A 16,172-nucleotide genomic window follows, 5' to 3' on the forward strand; every position below is an offset into this window, starting at 1 on the left:
AAAAGAACATTGTCAAGTTGGTGGGGGGCAGACAGGTGATAGTTGAGGTACAATGCATACGGATAATGATGGGATAGTGCAGGGGGAGGGGCTTAGATTAGTTCACAGGTCGGCACAACATTGAGGGCCAGAGGGCCTGTTCTGCGCTGTATTGTTCTATGTTCTAAGTGTGTGAGGATACACTTTATTTAAAAATAACATTGAAAGACAATATAAAATAGGGGGTACAATTGCAGAGGAACCTGGGTGTAGATGTCCATAAATCATTGAAGGTGGCAAGGCAGGTGGACGTTATAAAGCACAGTGTTCTTGGCTTTATTAATAGGGTCATAAGCACGAGAGCAAAGAAGTGATATTAAACTTATATAAGACACTTGTTAGATCTTAGGCAAAATATTGTGAAAAATTGCAGGTGCCACATTATAGGACAGTTGTGAACGCATTGGTGAAAGTACGGAATATAAGAATGGTTTCAGGAATAAGAAACTTCAGTTATGAGGATAGGCTCAGCAAGGTGGGATAGTTTTCCTTGGAGAAAAGGCTGAGAGTAGATCCGATTGAGTCTTTCAAAAATCATGATTGGAACTAGGTGGAGTATACAGGAGAAGCTGTTCCCACATGTAAAAAGAACAAAAGAGGTACAGATTTAAAGCGCAAACAAAGCAGGGGTGATGTTAGGAAAACCTTTTTCATACAGCGAGTGGTTAGGATCTACTGCACTGCCTGGAAATGTGGTGGAGGCAGGTTCAAGTGAAGCATTCAACAGGGTATTGAACGATTATATGGTTAGAAATGGTGTGCGGCGATATAGACAAATGGCAGGGATGGATAACGGAACCAATATTGACATGATGGGCCTATTGGCCACCTTCTGCACTGTAACAATTTGGTGATTTTGTGACCTGATATCAGTAACTTCGGCTAATATCAGTAAGAAGGATTGGTGGCAGTGAATCTACCAAAAGCATCGCGGATGATTCCAGCTGAAATGACAACAGATACCATGGCACTAACAGGGTGGATTTAACTATATATAATCAACACAGAATACCTTTTGTGCTTTTTTGCTGTCCCCTTCATTTTCACATGTTCAATGCCTACTCCATTTCTAACAATAGCTCAGTTCTGACGGAAAATCACAGACTCAAAATGTTATCTGTTTCTCTCTCCACAGACCAGCTGAATTTCTTTGGTGCTCAGTTTTTGTTTCAGATATCTGGAATCTGCAATATTTAGCTTTTGACTTCCTTCTGGTGCCCATCTAATGTTTTGTCCCTGCAGCCATGGTAATTGAAAAGATCTGATGGGCAGATAGAACTTGACCCCGAAAAGTGAGAAATGATGCACTTTAAATGAAGTAACAAGATATGAGAGTACTTGATGAATGGCAGAACATTAACACGCTCAGAGGAACAGAAGAATCTTTGATTGCTTGTCCACAGTTTCCTAAAGATTGCAGGAAGGGTTAATTGAGTGTTTAAGGCGGCATATAGACACCTGCTTTTATCAGTCATGGCATAGATTATAAAAGCAGAGAGGTTTTGTTAGTGCTGTACAGGACTTTGGTTAGGCCACAGCTGGAGTATTGTGGTGCAGTTCTGGTCACTGCATGTAAAAAGGATGTGATTGCACTGGAGGGAAGGTGAAGAGGAGATGTGCTAGCATGCCACCTGTGTTACAGCATTTTGGCTATGAAGTCAGGCTGGATAGGCTCAGTTTGTTTTTGCTTTCTTACAATACTGAAGGCCAAGAGGGGATCTGATGGAATTGTATAAGATAAAGAGGGGCATTTCCAGGATGAATATAAAGCAGCAATTCCCCTTAGCTAATAAAGTGTGAAGCTGGATGAATACAGCAGGCCAAGCAGCATCTCAGGAGCACAAAAGCTTTTGTGCTCCTGAGATGCTGCTTGGCCTGCTGTGTTCATCCAGCTTCACACTTTATTATCTTGGATACTCCAGCATCTGCAGTTCCCATTATCTCTGATAAAATTTTCCCCCATTGTTATTGACCTATCAGCTAAGGGGAATTGTAAGGTGAAGGGAAGGAGGTTGGCAGGAGATTGGAGGGAATTTATTTATTTTCACCCAAAGGAATCAGGAATGCACTGCCTGGGAGGTCAGTAGTGGCAGGAAAGATGACAAAGATTAAAAAAAATTGTAGATGAGCATTTGTAACGTCATGACATTCAAAGCCATTGACCAAGTCTGGAAAGTAGGATCAGTGTGGATAGGTCGGCAAAGATTCTATGAGCTAAAAGTCCTCTTCTGGACTATATGTCTCTGTGACACCCCATAAAGTATTTATGGAAAGAATACATTTGGGATGCATGAAAGCTACTTAATGTGAAAAGCGAATGGATTGAACATTAGAACTACCAACAATCTTCTCACCAGAGCTAAGTGAAAACCTATGAAAATCAATTCAAGAAATTTTATTGGAATGATAAGACAGTTCAAATTTACATTATTTTTAATTTCTATTAACCAGGTAATGCTGGTTACAGTTATAGAAGTATTGGCAATTACAAACAAGAACATCCAAAGTAAACCTTAAAAATACTACCTTCTAGGACCACTTTGTTACTCAGTCAGTACATGGTCTGAGTGTTGTTGGAGGAGCAGCACGCTATAGTGAATACACTACATTACAGTTCCAATACATCCGCAACCAGGATGGTTCTCAACTCAAGGCAAGAAAAGTGCACAGGACGAAGGCCACTTAACCAACTCAATGCTGCTCAATTTTGAGCCATGGAATACCATCAGCTGCAGTGTGGCTTAGAAGTAGTGTCTACTTTTTAAGAAACCAATAGCAGCTGTTTTATTACAAATTGAGATATTTGACTTGCCAGTTCTTGATTTGTAAAACAAAACAACAAAAAGAAAAAAAATCATATAGTTGGGTATTACTGACTGCAATTATTCATTGAACCTAACACCTGCAAAACAAAAATTCATTCCATGATGAAGCTTACGATGAAGCTCGCTTCTGCTCCGTGAAGGGTGATTCATAAGCTTCCATAGGTGGGCAGGAACAGACCAAGTGTTGATCTCCATACAGGTCATCAATTCGAGCAACTGTCGGCCAAAATTTGGTTTCTGGTTTCACAAATTGCTGAAAAACAGTATGTTTTAGATACGTATACTTAATGATACAAACATGTCAATAATCCGAGAGTCAAGAGATAATTAAAGTATAAAAACAAAATTCTGCAGAAGCTAGAAATATGGAACAAAAACAGAGAATGCTGGAGAAGCTCAGCAGTTCAGGCGGCATCTAGGGAGAGAGAAACACAGTTAACATTTTTAGTTTGATGCACATCTTCTTCGGAACTCTGCAGAAGTTTTGATGTATCATACTAGACTCAAAAGATTAACTTGGTTTCGCTGTCTACAGATGATGAGATCAGCTGAATTTCTCTAGCATTCTCTGGTCAGACCATTGAGTATAGGAGTTGGGATGTCATGATGCAGCTGTGCAGGACATTGGATAGGCCAATTTGAGAAAACTGTGTGCAATAAGTGGTCTCAGAGATAGTAGGAACTGCAGATGCTGGTGAATCTGAGATAACAAGGTGCAGAGATGGATGATCACAGCAGGCCAAGCAGCAGAGGAGCAGGAAGGCTGACATTTCAGGTCGAGGCTCTTCTTCAGAAATGGGGGAGGGGAAGGGGATTCTAAAATAAATAGGGAGAGAGGGGGAGGCGGATAGAAGATAGATAGAGGAGATGATAGGTGGAGAGGAGACAGATCAGTCAAGGAGGCGGGGATGGAGCCAGTAAAGGTGAGTGTAGGTGGGGAGGGAGGGAGGAGATAGGTCAGTCCAGGGAGGACAGACAGGTCAAGGGTGCGGGAAGATGTTAGTAGATAGGAGTTGGGGGTGGGGCTTGAGGCAGGAGGAGGGGATAGGTGGGTGGAAGGACAGGTTAGGGAGGAGGGGACAAGCTGGGCTGGTTTTGGGGAGGGGACAGTTTGAAGCTTGTGAAGTCCACATTGATACCATTGGGCTGCAAGGTTCCCAAGCGGAATATGAGTTGCTGTACCCGCAACCTTCGGTGGTATCATTGTGGCACTGCAGGAGGCCCAAGATGGACATGACATCTAAGGAATGGGAAGGGGAGTTGAAATGGTTCGTGACTGGGAGGTGCAGTTGTTTAGTGCAAACCAAGCGTAGCTGTTCTGAAAGGCAGTCCCAAGCCTCCGCTTGGTTTCCCCGATGTAGAGGAGGCCACAACAGGAACAGTGGATGCAGTATACCACATTGGCAGATGTGCAGGTGAACATCTGCTTGATGTGGGAAGTTTTCTTGGGGCTTGGGATGGGGGCGAGGGGTGAGGTGAAGGGGCAGGTGTAGCACTTCTTGCGGTTGCAGGGAAAAGTGCCAGGTGTGGTAGGGTTGGAGGGGAGTGTGGAGCAGACAAGGGAGTCCTGGAGAGAGTGGTCCCTCATGAAAGCAGCTAAGGGTGGGGAGGGAAGTGTGTCTTTGGTGGTGGGGTCGGATTGCAGATGGCAGAAGAGGATGATGCGTTGGATCCGGAGGTTGGTGGGGTGGTACGTAAGGACGAGGGGGATTCTGTTTTGGTTGTTACTTTGGGGAGGGGGTGTGACGGATGAGTTGCGGGAGATGCAGGAGACACGGTCGAGGGCACCTGAGATGTCCTTGTTTTTCAAGGACCGCAACATCCCCCCCCTCAGTGGTCCAGAACGCCCTCGACCGTGTCTCCTGCATTTCCCGCATCTCAACCCTTTACACCCCCTCTCCGCAATAACAACCAAAACAGAATCCCCCTCATCCTCCTGTAACAGCCCACCAACCTCTGGATCCAATGCATCATCTTCCGACAGTTCCGCCATCTATAATCCGACCCGACCAAAGACATTTTTCCCTCCCCACCCTTGTCTGCTTTCAGGACGGACCACGCTCTCTGTGATTCCATTGTCTGCTCCACACTCCACTCCAGCCCCATCACACCAGTAACTGCAGGAAGTGATACACCTGCCCCTACACCTCCCCCCTCACCTCCATCCCAGGCCCCAAGAAGACTTTTCACATCAAGCAGGTGTTCACCTGCACATCTGTTAATGTGTACACTGCATCCACTGTACCCGTTGTGATCTCCTCTACATCAGGGAAACCAAGTGGAGGCTTGGGGACCGTTTTGTGGAACACGTACACTCAATTCACACTAAACAACTGCACCTCCCAGTCACGAACCATTTCAACACCCCTCCCATTCCTTCGACGACATGTCCATCCTGGGCCTCCTGCAGTGCCACAAAGATGCCACCCGAACGTTGCAGGAACAGCAACTCATATACCCCTTGGGAACCCTGCAGCCCAAGTTATCAATGTGGACTACACAAGCTTCAAATTGTTCCCTCCACCTACCACATCCCAAAACCAGCCCAGCTTGTCCCCACCTCCCTAACCTGTCCTTCCTCCCACCTTTCCCATCCTCCCACCTCAAGCCCCACCCCAACTCCTACCTACTAACCTCTTCCTGCCCCCTTGCCCTGTCTGTCCTCCCTGGGCTGTCCTACCTCCTCTCTAACTCCCCACCTACACTCACCTTTACTGGCTCCATCCCCGCCTCTTTGACCTGTCTGTCTCCTCTCCACCTATCTTCTCCTCTATCCATCTTCTATCCACCTCCCCCTCTCTCCCTATTTATTTCAGAATCGACTTCCCTTCCCCATTTCTGAAGGAGTGTCTAGGCCTGAAACGTCAGCCTTCGTGCTCTTCTGATACTACTACTACTACTGTGATCATCCAGCTCTACTCCTTGTTATCTGCAATTCCTGTCTCCCTGCTTTAGGAAAGATGTTAAACTTGAAATGGTTCTGAAAAGATTTACAGGGATATTGCTGGGGTTGAGGTTTTGAGCTATAGGGAGAGGCTGAATAGGGTGAGACGATTTTCCCTGGAGCATTGGAGGCTGAGGGGTGACCTTATAGGAGTTTGTAGAATTATGGATAGGGTGAATAGCTAAGATCTTTTTCCCAGAGTAGGGGAGTCTAAAACCAGAGAGCATAGAATTAAGGTGAGAGGGAAAGATTTAGAAGGAACCTAAGAGGCAACTTTTTCATACAGAGGGTGGTGCGTGTATGGAGTGAGCTGCCTGAGGAAGTGGTGGCGCTTGTACAATTACAGCATTTAAAAGGCATCTGGATGGATACATGAATAGGAAGGACCAAATGCTGGCAAATGGGACTAGGTCAGATCAGGATATGTGATCAGCATGGACAAGTTAGACTGATGGGTCTGTTTTCGTGCTGTACAACTCCATGACTATTTGCCTTGTTCAAAACAATTTAGCTGACAAATATCTGCCAGTTCTGAAATACAGTGAAAACAATAGGTTGCAGGACTAGTGAAAGCTGAAACCATTTTTTACGAAGTAGGCAATGATTAAAACCCACAAAATGAGAAGTAGCATTGTCTAGTCAGGTTTTGCCTACAAGTGAAAAATATACACTTTTCTTCTCCCCTTAATTAAAAAGAAGTTACCCCCCCAAAAACAAAAAAAAAACTGGCAATAAAGGCAGAGGTGGAGTCACCTAGTGATGTGTTGGAAAAGAGTTGTGAATGCAGGTTAAAACTAGCTATCACTAGCAAACCATATCAAATTATTCAGATCAAGATCCTTGCAACATTCCAAAGTGGACATTAACAGCATCAGCTGGACTGGCTTGAAGCCGCAACATAAAGCAACAGTGTCAGTATCTACTGAGGTCAGTTATACAGCCAAGAATGTTTAGACACAGGGATATACACAACCACAATAACCTACTTGGCAGGATTAGCAAAAATTCCAGAGTGGCTATTTTCTTGGAGTGGTATGCAATTTCTAAACATTGTGCAAACAGGGCACAGAAAATCCACACACGCACATTTTTAACAAGAATAACAGTTTGGAAGTGGGTCAGGTTAAAAATTGGGGAAACATGCTGATGACAAGTTTGGGCTCATGAAGCAGAGCTCTTAACCATGTTGTTTCCTGCTCTTCAAATACAAACAAAAAAAGGGTTTAAGAAGGGAAATAGGTAATCAAAGAAAGCCAAAAATGGATCACAATAAAAGACAAGGGCCACATGAAGTGGCATGCTACCATGCTTGTAGAAATAGAGCTGCTGGAACAATGTTAAGTACTATACACAGATTGAGACCAAGATTAATATAACTGCCTTTATGTTTAGAAATGGGCTTACCAATGGGAATGCAGCTTGCTCTCGAGTGTAAGGACGGTCCCAAATAGGAGCAGCAATGCAAGCCAATGTGTGTGGAGACATCTTTAAAAGAAAATAACACGTGCATCTTAACTCTTAAAGAAGATCAACAATCACTACCAGGAAAACTGGGAAGAAAGACTGCAGTAGAAATTTATACACTTGCTAAGAGTCAGAAGTACAATGGCTATATTTGTGGATGATATGAAGATAATGAAGGCAGTACCCTCCAAAAGCTGAACAGGATAAGCTACAGAAAGATCTAGCTTGAACAAATAAAATCAGAGCTGATGTAGGCTACTTGGATCCATGGGTATGCTCTGTCAGTTGACCAAGATCTGATTATGGCCTCAATGTTACTTTTCCTATCCTTCTCCTATAACCTTGGCAATCAAAAGTCTATCTAATTTAGTATCAAGAATATTCAATGACCACCACTTTCTGGGGAAGAGAATTCCTCAGAGTGAAAATTCAGACAATAAATTCTTTATATCTGTCTCTTCAATGGGATGTCCCTTATTTCTAAACTGTGCCCCCAAGTTCTAGTCTGCTCCACAAGGGCAAACAACCTTTGAGCAGCCAAATCCCTTCAAAGCCTTATATGTTTCAATAATATCAGTTCTCATTCTTCTAGGTATTTATAATATTTTAAGGCATAGGAGCTGAATTAGGTCATTCAGCCCATTAAGTTGGCTCTGCTTTTCGATCATGGCTGACATATTTCTCAACTCCATTTTCCTGCCTTCTCCCCATACCCTTGATCCCATTATCAAGCACCTATCTCTGTCTTAAATTCAATGACTTGGTCTCCACAGCCCTCTGCAGCAATGAGATCCACAGATTAACCACACTGTGGCTGAAGCAATTCCTCATCTCAGTTAGGAAGGGCTGTCCTTTCATTCTGAGGCTGTGACCTCCAATCTTATTATTCCCTACTTGTGAAAACATCTCCACATTCACTCTACCAAGACTTCTCAGTATTCTAAGTTTCAAATCAGATACCCCTCATCCTTCTAAACTCCATTGAGTGAACGTATAGAACATTACAGCACGGTACAGGCCCTTCGGCCCTCGATGTTGTGTCGACCTGTCATACCGATCTGAAGCACATCTAACCTACACTATTCCATGTACGTCCATATGCTTATCCAATGACGGCTTAAATGTACCTAAAGTTGGCGAATCTTACTACCATTGCAGGCAAAGCGTTCCATTCCCTTACTACTCTGAGTAAAGAAGCTACCTCTGACATCTGTCTTATATCTTTCACCCCTCAATTTAAAGCTATGCCCCCTTGTGCTCGCCGTCACCATTGTAGGAAAAAGGCTCTCCCTATCCACCCTATCTAACCCTCTGATTATTTTAAAGCCAACAGCGCTCAACCACTCCTCTTACGTTAAGTTCTTCATCCCTAGAATAATTATTGTAAGCCTCTTCTGGACCCCCTCCAATGCCAGCACATCCTTCATTAGATACGGGGTCCAAAAAAATTTCTAACCAATCTATTGAGAGATGTTATTACAACTTGGAATAGGTGGGACTTGAACCTAGGCCTCCTGGTTCAGAGGTAGGGTCACTAGTACCACAGTGCAAGAATTTTCATCTCTCATCCTTCTAAGATCCTTCAGAATTATATTCTTTAGAAATGTCCAAAACTTCTCCAGAAGAAAACCCCATTCCAGGAATCTGTTATGTGAACTGTCTCTACATTGCCTTTAATGTAATTTTATCCTTTTTCAATAATTCTGTTTTGTAGCTAGGAAGAGTATGTCCGGGGGCATTATACATTTTTCACTGGAAAAAAGGGCCATGGAGATTGCCAATCATAGATGCCTCCATGTGGCAATTCTCTGACCAATCAGCGTTGAGTTACCTGGTTGGATTTAACTGATTAGCTAAGGCAGAGAACAGCTCCTGGTGTATTGCCAAATCAACCTCCAATAATCAACTGGCAATCTCTCCTCAAAGTGTATAAATTGTTGCTTCCTTTCTAAGTTGATTTTCTTGTCATTCAGCCTTGATGAGTAAAAGATAAAGAGCTTCATTCCTCTTTAAAACAAAGTTTCAATTCTTTTTAAATATGGAAACCAAAACTCTATACAGTACTTAGATGTGGCCCCACCAGTTCCTGCTGCTATTCAAGCAAAACTTCCACACATTTATAGCCCATTCCTTTTGCAAGAAACATGAGCATTCTATTTGCCTTCCAAATTATTTTCAAACTGCACCTCGGCTTTTTGTGGCTCATGTACCAGGGCGCACAGTTCTCTCTGTACCGGAGTATTCTGTGATCTCTCGCCATCTAAATCATATGCTGCTTTTGTATTTTTTCTACCAAAATGCACAAATTCACATTCACCCACATAATTCCCCACCTGCCACACATTTTTACACTCCTTAAACTTGCCTATACCCCTTTGTAGACTCCTTGTGTCCTATTTGCAATTTCCTTTCCTGCCCATCTTGGTGTTCTCAGCCATCCAACAATCATACCTTTGGTCCCTTCATCCAAGTCATTGATGTATATTGTAAATAGTTGAAGTCCTAGCAATCCACTAATTACATTTCCTCTACCTGAAGGATATTAATGTAAACCTACACTTTGCCTTCCATGAGTTAACCCCAATGGTCTAATATCCACTCACCTATCAAAAGCTGTTATTTTGTGAAGGTGCCAAATAGTTCTTGGATATCCAACTATTTACTTGTTCTCTTTATCTGTCTTGCTCGTTACTGCCTCAAACAATTCCAATCAGTCAAACACAATTTTCCTTTCACAACAGGGGGTCACATTCAGCAGGATCACCTCCTCCTCTAAATTCTTCCCATCCCAGGCCAGGTTCTCGACCTCAAGTTGAAGCCGACATCGAGATCCCAGTCTAGTTGGGGAAATTCAACCCCTGTTTCATTGGGTGCACAGTCAAAGTGGACTAGGATCTTAACAAAGCAGTTCGTACTGACTCAAAGATAATCAAATTACTTTTCAGAAAATTACTGTACACATCTTCCTGAGAGATTGAACATCTAATGCCTTATACTCGCTAGAGATTAGGAGGATGACAGAAGATCTATTTGAGATGTATAAGTTGCAAAAGATGACTGACTTATACAGCAATCCTTAACAAAAGGTCATAGTTTTAGGCTCAGGAGTGATAGATTTAAAACAGAGATGAGGAGGAATTAAAGATGGATTTGATAAACTTGATGCTAAATTTCTGGAATTCACTATCCCAGCGTGTGGTGGATGCTGGGACATGAATAATTTTGAGGAGGTAGATTTTTAATTAATATTGGTTTAAAGGGTTATTTGGAGTGGGCAGGAAAGTGAAGTTGGGGCAGAGATGAGATCAACCATGATTGAATTAGGAGGCTGATTGCCGACTTCCTCAAGTATATAGCCAGAATTGTCAGTGGATGAAGAGATATACCATGAGTCATGAATCTGGAATGTTCTGGCCAATGTTCACCATGCTGCTACTTGCCAGACTGAAATGAAGGGGAGATTCAGAGCTTACTCCATTTGCATTTGCATCGCAGTAAATTGGGATTCTTAATGAACAGTGTGAGTATCCTTTTAATAACAAAGTAATTGATGATGCAACGTCTATCAATCTCTCTCAGGCCCAAGTAAGACTTTTTCTTTTAACTCACTTGTGGAATGTGGGCATCACTGGCTGGCCAGCATTTATTGCTGTCCCTAACTTCCCTTGAACTGAGTGACATGCTACGCCATATCAGTGGGCAGTTGAGAGTCAACCACATTATTGTAGGGTTTGCAGTCACATTTGGCCTGCCCAGGTGAGGATGGCAGATCTCCTTCCCTGAAGGACATTAGTGAACGAGATGGGTTTTTCCAACAATCAAAACAGGTTTATAATCAATAAAGATAGTAGAAACTGCCGATGCTAGAGTCTGAGATAACAAGGTGTAGAGCTGGGTGAACACAGCAGGCCAGGCAGCATCAGAGGAGCAGGAAAGCTGACGTTTTGGGTCACGAAAAGTCAGCTTTCCTGCTCGTCTGATGCTGCCTGGCCTGCTGTGTTCACCCAGCTCTGCACCTTGTTATCTCATGGTCATCAATACCTAGGTGTCCAGAACTTTACCTAAATTTCTGGATTAATTATCTTGTGATAAGACCAATAGGCCTGCTCAAACTTATTCCTGAACGTAATGAGTTCTTCTCAGTGATTTTAAAATTTAATCTTTTTCTTAGTTTTTCTGGTATATTCTTTATTTTGCTTTTAATTCAATTTTATGTGCTCTCTTTGCTTCTTTTTCCTGTACCTGATAAGACCAATTCACACTCCTCCAATATTTTTCTTTTTCTCAGGGAATTTTTTTTTCCTTCCCTTCATTCACTGAGGTTTGATGTCTCAGTGCACTCCCTGCATTGCTAGCTGTTTGCAATTTGCACTAAGTTTGGTGCAAATAGTACTAGAACTGAAGGGTGCAATTTCTCCAGTGCTTTTTTTTAAATACAGGAAATTGACTAACTGTGTACTGCAGCCTGGACCTCTCTGCATGAGTGATTTGAAAAATGCCGTATATTAAGAGTGGCTCTGGAGGAACACATCAATTTGGGAATTTGGTTTCTAAGGTTTTAGAACGATTTCTACAATTTTTGAGCATTTACCCACCATTGGGATCTTTTAAGTTATACCACCACTGGGACTTCCTTCCCTCACATTTAGGCTTGGTGTAGACACTTGATAAAATAGGGCTTCCCAAAATGGAGTTTGCGACTCCAGATTATCGCGATGGACCTCCTACAAAATGAACAGCTGTGAGACAGCTTTAAACCCTCATATTCCTTCCTCCCCCCACACCCCCCCCCAACTGTCAAAATAATTCAATCTTGACAGCTGGCTGCAGCACCAAATGCTGAACTCTTAAAAGGAGCCATGAAATTTCCTCAAACCTTGTCTACCTGTTCCACTTGATCTTCCCCCTTCTGACAACAGCATAAATATCAGCTTTTCCCAGTTCTGGAGAGGAGCCACATTAGAGTCAATACGTTAATCCATTTCTCTCTCCACAGATGGTGCCAGATCTACTAAGTTTCTCTAGGATTTTTGTTTTGAACTTCAGCCCCTGCTCTTACTGATCGTTTCCCTGTATGGCATCCACCCAGCCACTCAAAAACATTCAAGCCTTGACATGGGATCCTGATGGGAAAAAGTTTGGATAAAGGTTAACTGCTACAATCTATCAAAAATGTCATCATTATACCCTGTAAATACCAGGACGGCAGAAGACAAACTTGACAGAATATAATCTTCTGAGTCGCAATTCCTGTGTACTGTAGGCAATGTAAGATCATGCCTTTGCATTGTCATTTGAAAATGACTGCTAACTGATTGCGTAATTCACTCTGAAGTCATTCATAGTGAAAACATCTGAGTGGGAGACTGTGACAACCCTTCCATTCAACCACACAGATTTGGGTCAGGATGACCATTCTATTGGCGCTGAAATTCAAGACAAATATTCCAACCAATGATCTAATTGCAGACAATTTCACAACAATGTCTGACCTCTGCCCCTTGCCTACAACAAACCAACAAACTAAAACTGCTCATCAGTCTGCGAAGGATTGGAAGTGACTCCGAATTAAGATAAAAAGTCGGCTTCTTGACTTATCTACATCTACAAGTGAGATAATCCTCAAGCCTAATGACACTTGAAGAGCTGAACCATGAGCTCATAGGCAAGGATGAAATGAGTAGAGTAGGAGATTTATGGTCTTATGTGATGATGATTGCATATCCCTCTTTGGAACACTGTCTACAATTCATAAAGCAACAATATGAAGTATCTGGATCTGAAAAGGGAATGGCTCTTAACTAGTGATCAGGTGAAGAGAAGAGGTTTTTAATTTAACAAATTATGCACTTTGATTGCATTGATGTGCTCATTGTTGAGAGACTACAGTACAATATATTTCTCTCTTATGAAACCAGAGAGAAAATTCTCAACTGAATTCCAAAGATACCACCAACACACCAGAATTCAGAGTACTTATCCCAATACAATAACAACGTACAGACATTATAATACCATCGATAGACTTAATTACTGACTGCATGCTGAAACTATCTGAAGCACAAATCCTGTGTAGTATTGGCTAATTACAGTATGAACACTATTGCATTGTACAAGGATTTGTTTGTGCAGTATCCCTAGTTTCCCATTCAACACATGGTGCGTTGGTAGAATATGTGTTTTATCAGGCATTGCTGACTGCCAATTACGTGAAGATTTTTTTTTTAAAGGCAGCCCTCAAGTGACATTGTAGTAAAGTGTGCAGCTGGATGAAGCAGCATCTCAGGAGCAAAAAAGCTGACGTTTCGGGCCTAGACCCTTCATCAGAGAGGGGGATGGGGTGAGGGTTCTGGAATAAATAGGGAGAGAGGGGAAGGCGGACTGAAGATGGAAAGAAAAGAAGATAGGTGGAGAGGAGAGTATAGGTGTGGAGGTAGGGAGGGGATAGGTCAGTCCAGGGAAGACGGACAGGTCAAGGAGGTGGGATAAGATTAGTAGGTAGGAAATGGAGGTGTGGCTTGGGGTGGGAGGAAGGGATGGGTGAGAGGAAGAACAGGTTAGGGAGGCAGAGACAGGCTGGGCTGGTTTTGGGATGCAGTGGGGGGAGGGGACGAACTGGGCTGGTTTTGGGATGCGGTGAGGGAGGGGGAGGTTTTGAAGCTGGTGAAGTCCACATTGATACCATTGGGCTGTAGGGTTCCCAAGCGGAATATGAGTTGCTGTTCCTGCAACCTTCGGGTGGCATCATTGTGGCACTGCAGGAGGCCCTTGATGGGCATGTCATCTAAAGAATGGGAGGGAGAGTGGAAATGGTTCGTGACTGGGAGGTGCAGTTGTTTATTGCGAACCGAGCGGAGGTGTTCTGCAAAGCGGTCACCAAGCATCCGCTTGGTTTCCCCAATGTAGAGGGCGCCACACTGGGTACAATGGATGCAGTATACCACATTGGCAGACGTGCAGGTGAACATCTGCTTAATATGGAAAGTCATCTTGGGGCCTGGGATAGGGGTGAGGGAGGAGGTGTTGGGGCAAGTGTAGTATTTCCTGCGGTTGCAGGGGAAGGTACCGGGTGTGGTGGAGTTCGAGGGCAGTGTGGAGCGAACAAGGGAGTCACGGAGAGAGTGGTCTCTCCGGAAAGCAGACAAGGGTGGGGATGGAAAAACGTCTTGGGTGGTGGGATCGGATTGTAGATGGCGGAAGTGTCGGAGGATGATGCATTGTATCCGGAGGTTTGTGGGGTGGTGTGTGAGAACGAGGGGAAACCTCTTTGGGTGGTTGTGGCGGGGGCAGGGTGTGAGGGATGTGTTGCGGGAAATGTGGGAGACGCAGTCAAGGGCGTTCTCGACCACTGTGGGGGGAAGTTGCAGTCCTTGAAGAACTTGGACATTTGGGATGTGCAGGAGTGGAATGCCTCATCGTGGGAGCAGATGCGGCGGAGGCGGAGGAATTAGGAATAAGGAATAGGGGATGGAATTTTTGCAGGAGGGTGAGTGGGAGGAGGTATATTCTAGGTAGCTGTGGGAGTCGGTGGGCTTGAAATGGACATCAGTTACAAGCTGGTTGCCTGAGACGGAGACTGAGAGGTCCAGGAAGGTGAGGGATGTGCTGGAGATGGCCCAAGTGAACTGAAGGTTGGGGTGGAAGGTGTTGAAGTGGATGAACTGTTCGAGCTCCTCTGGGGAGCAAGAGGTGGCGCCGATACAGTCATCAATGTAATGGAGGAAGAGGTGGGGTTTGGGGCCTGTGTAGGTGCGGAAGAGGGACTGTTCCACGTAAACTACAAAGAGGCAGGCATAGCTGGGACGCATGCGGCTGCCCATGGCCACCCACTTTGTCTGTAGGAAGTGGGAGGAATCGAAACAGAAGTTGTTGAGAGTGAGGACGAGTTCGGCTAGGCGGATGAGGGTGTCGGTGGAGGGGGACTGGTTGGGCCTGTGGGACAGGAAGTAGTGGAGGGCCTTCAGGCCATCTGCATGCGGAATACAGGTGTATAGGGGCTGGACGTCTGTGGTGAAAATGAGGTGTTGGGGGCCAGGGAATTGGAAGTTCTGGAGGAGGTGGAGGGCACGGGTGATGTCACGGACGCAGGTAGGGAGTTCCTGGACCAAAGGGGAGAAAATGGAGTCCAGATAGGTGGAGATGAGTTCAGTGGGGCAGGAACAGGCTGAGACAATGGGTCGACCAGGGTAGGCAGGTTTGTGGATTTTGGGAAGGAGATAGAAACGGGCCGTGCGGGGTTGGGGAATAATAAGGTTGGAGGCTGTGGGTGGGAAGTCCCCTGAGGTGATGAGGTCATGAATGGTGTTGGAGATGATGGTTTGGTGCTCGGGGGTGGGGTCATGATCAAGGGGGCGGTAGGAGGTGGTGTCAGAGAGTTGGCGTTTGGCCTCGGCGATGTAGAGGTCAGTGCGTCATACTACCACTGCGCCACCCTTGTCTGCGGGTTTGATGGTGAGGTTGGGGTTGGAGTGGAGGGCTGCCCGTTCTGCAGGGGAGAGGTTGGAGTGGGTGAGAGGGGTGGCGAGGTTGAGGCGGTTAATGTCTCGACGGCAGTTGGAGATGAAGAGGTCGAGTGAGGGTAGGAGGCCTGGGGGTGCTGTCCAGGAGGAGGACTTGTGTTGGAAGTGGGTGAAGGGGTCAGTGGAGGGAGGGTTAGGTTCCCGGTTGAAGAAGTAAGCATGGAGGCGAAGGCGGCGGTAAAACTGCTCTATGTCCAAACGTGACTGGTATTCGTTGATGTGTGGTTGTAGGGGGAGCCTATTTGCTCCTGAGATGCTGCTTGGCCTGCTGTGTTCATCCAGCTTCACACTTTATTATCTTGGATTCTCCAGCATCTGCAGTTCCCATTGTCTCTGATACAATTTTAACCTCAAGTTACATTGCCTGACAGGGAGAATGGT

At 44.6% G+C, this 16,172-nt stretch overlaps 1 protein-coding gene across 1 annotated transcript in view; it reads right to left on the minus strand.

Moving 5' to 3' along the window:
- Positions 1–2,419: 2,419 nt before the first annotated feature.
- The window catches only part of gldc (glycine dehydrogenase (decarboxylating)), a 195,755-nt gene continuing 182,002 nt past the window's right edge, over positions 2,420–16,172 (minus strand). Inside the window, exons 24-25 of the mRNA XM_048527590.2 lie at positions 7,213–7,293; positions 2,420–3,117 (exon numbers count right to left, since the gene is read on the minus strand). Coding sequence (XP_048383547.1) covers positions 2,974–3,117; positions 7,213–7,293 — 225 coding nt within the window. The 3' untranslated portion in view covers positions 2,420–2,973. The remainder of the gene's footprint in view (positions 3,118–7,212; positions 7,294–16,172) is intronic.

Source organism: Stegostoma tigrinum, chromosome 3 (genome assembly GCF_030684315.1).
Source record: "Stegostoma tigrinum isolate sSteTig4 chromosome 3, sSteTig4.hap1, whole genome shotgun sequence".
In the NCBI taxonomy this organism is placed as follows: Eukaryota; Metazoa; Chordata; class Chondrichthyes; order Orectolobiformes; family Stegostomatidae; genus Stegostoma; species Stegostoma tigrinum.